The sequence below is a fragment of the Theobroma umbraticum genome, unplaced genomic scaffold (assembly GCF_002168275.2).
Source record: "Theobroma umbraticum cultivar Fairchild unplaced genomic scaffold, ASM216827v3 scaffold_204.0, whole genome shotgun sequence".
Lineage (NCBI taxonomy): Eukaryota > Viridiplantae > Streptophyta > Magnoliopsida > Malvales > Malvaceae > Theobroma > Theobroma umbraticum.
In genome coordinates this window covers 4,931,789-4,933,305 of record NW_018397267.1, presented here as the reverse complement: position 1 = coordinate 4,933,305, position 1,517 = coordinate 4,931,789, and the positions used below count along the sequence as shown (strand labels likewise).

Sequence of the window (1,517 nt, the reverse complement as noted above, 5' to 3'; positions counted from 1 at the left end):
GATTGATATTATATAAAAATTAATAATAAAAAATATAAATATATTAAACTTATATTTTAATAACTAGAGATAATTTTAAAAATTAACATTACATTCCCGTTAAAGTACTTGTAAACCAAACCTGCAATGTTATTTTCTCTGTATTTTAATTATTATTTTGCTTGTATACTAAACACTGTAATATTATTTTCTCTGTAATAACATTATTTATAATTACATTACTTATAATCATATTACTTATATTAATATTACCTGTAATCATATTATATTATAAAGTAACAAACATCACCTAATAATATTTATAATCTTGAAAGGGTACCTATCTCAGCATAGTAGACAATGGTACACGATTCTTGACGTGTGCTGGGCTTAGGCTGATGTCATAGAAAGCCTGGATGGCTGGACCTGATTGAGAGCCAAGCCCTTACATTAGTGAAAGCCTGACTTAAACAGGCTAAATTTAACTTTTGAGATTCATGAACAAAATGGAGTCTAAATTTTGGCCCGGTTTCAAATACAAGTCTTCCACTTCTGTAACCTTTTTTATGTAGTTATTAGAGACATGTAACTAATTTCTTTCTTTCTCCAGTTTCCGCCATTGGTAACCATTGCTATTTTGTTGTGTATTATTATTATTATTATAAAAGGAAATTCACGTTGCAAGGCTGTCATAGGTGCTAAGAAACAAGTTAGGCTGTTTCTTCTTGTACAAGCTAGGTTGTTTCTTTTTGTACAAACTAGGTTATTAGGTAAATTATATATATAGATCCAAGCAGGTTTTCTTTAGAATCCAAAAACACGTAACAACTTAAAAAGCTCAACGTTGTTTTAATAATTTGCTCTTATTTGGCTCTGTGTTTATTAGTCGTCATGGATAGTGCATCAAATACAACAGATGCAACGACGACAAAGAAGAGTCGAGGTCGTCAACGAATTGAAATCAAGAAACTGGAAGATGAAAGCAAACGCCAAGTAACGTTCTCCAAACGCAGAAAAGGGTTGTTCAAAAAAGCCACAGAGGTTTCAACTTTATGCGGTGCGGAAGTTGCTATCCTGGCATTATCAAAATCCGGAAGAGTATACACCACGGATGGTGTAGATGCTGTTCTTGATCGATATCTCGCTGACTCATCTGATAGTAATCCGTTGCCAAAGCAAAAAGAAGTTGAAGAAGATAATGCTGGGTTTTGGTGGGATCAGCCGATTGAGAACTTGACTCTTGTTGAGCTGGTGGAATATACTATGGCGCTTAACGACTTGAGAGAAACCGCAGCGGCGAGACTGGAGGAGTTGAACATCCAAAATTCTACTTATTTGTGGCCATTCGTTGCTGATGAGGATGTGAATGAGGCGGATATCGTACACCAGTTCATGGTCGAGCGAAACTATGATTGATGTCTTAACTCTGCCAATTCCACTCCTCTTGGGCATCGCCGTTGAATTTGGTCACAACATAGTTAGAGAAGGATTAATTCATGGAGTCTGTTACTCCTTTATACTCTTATAGGAAGAATTTT

The 1,517-nt window shown here is 34.9% G+C and overlaps 1 protein-coding gene across 1 annotated transcript; it reads left to right on the top strand.

The window, feature by feature from the left end:
* The first annotated feature begins 713 nt into the window (after window positions 1–713).
* On the top strand, window positions 714–1,511 carry LOC110424693 (agamous-like MADS-box protein AGL61). Its single transcript, XM_021439324.2, has one exon. It carries the CDS (start codon window positions 871–873, stop codon window positions 1,393–1,395), a length of 525 nt encoding a protein of 174 aa, XP_021294999.1. The 5' UTR covers window positions 714–870; the 3' UTR covers window positions 1,396–1,511.
* The last annotated feature ends 6 nt before the right edge of the window (window positions 1,512–1,517 follow it).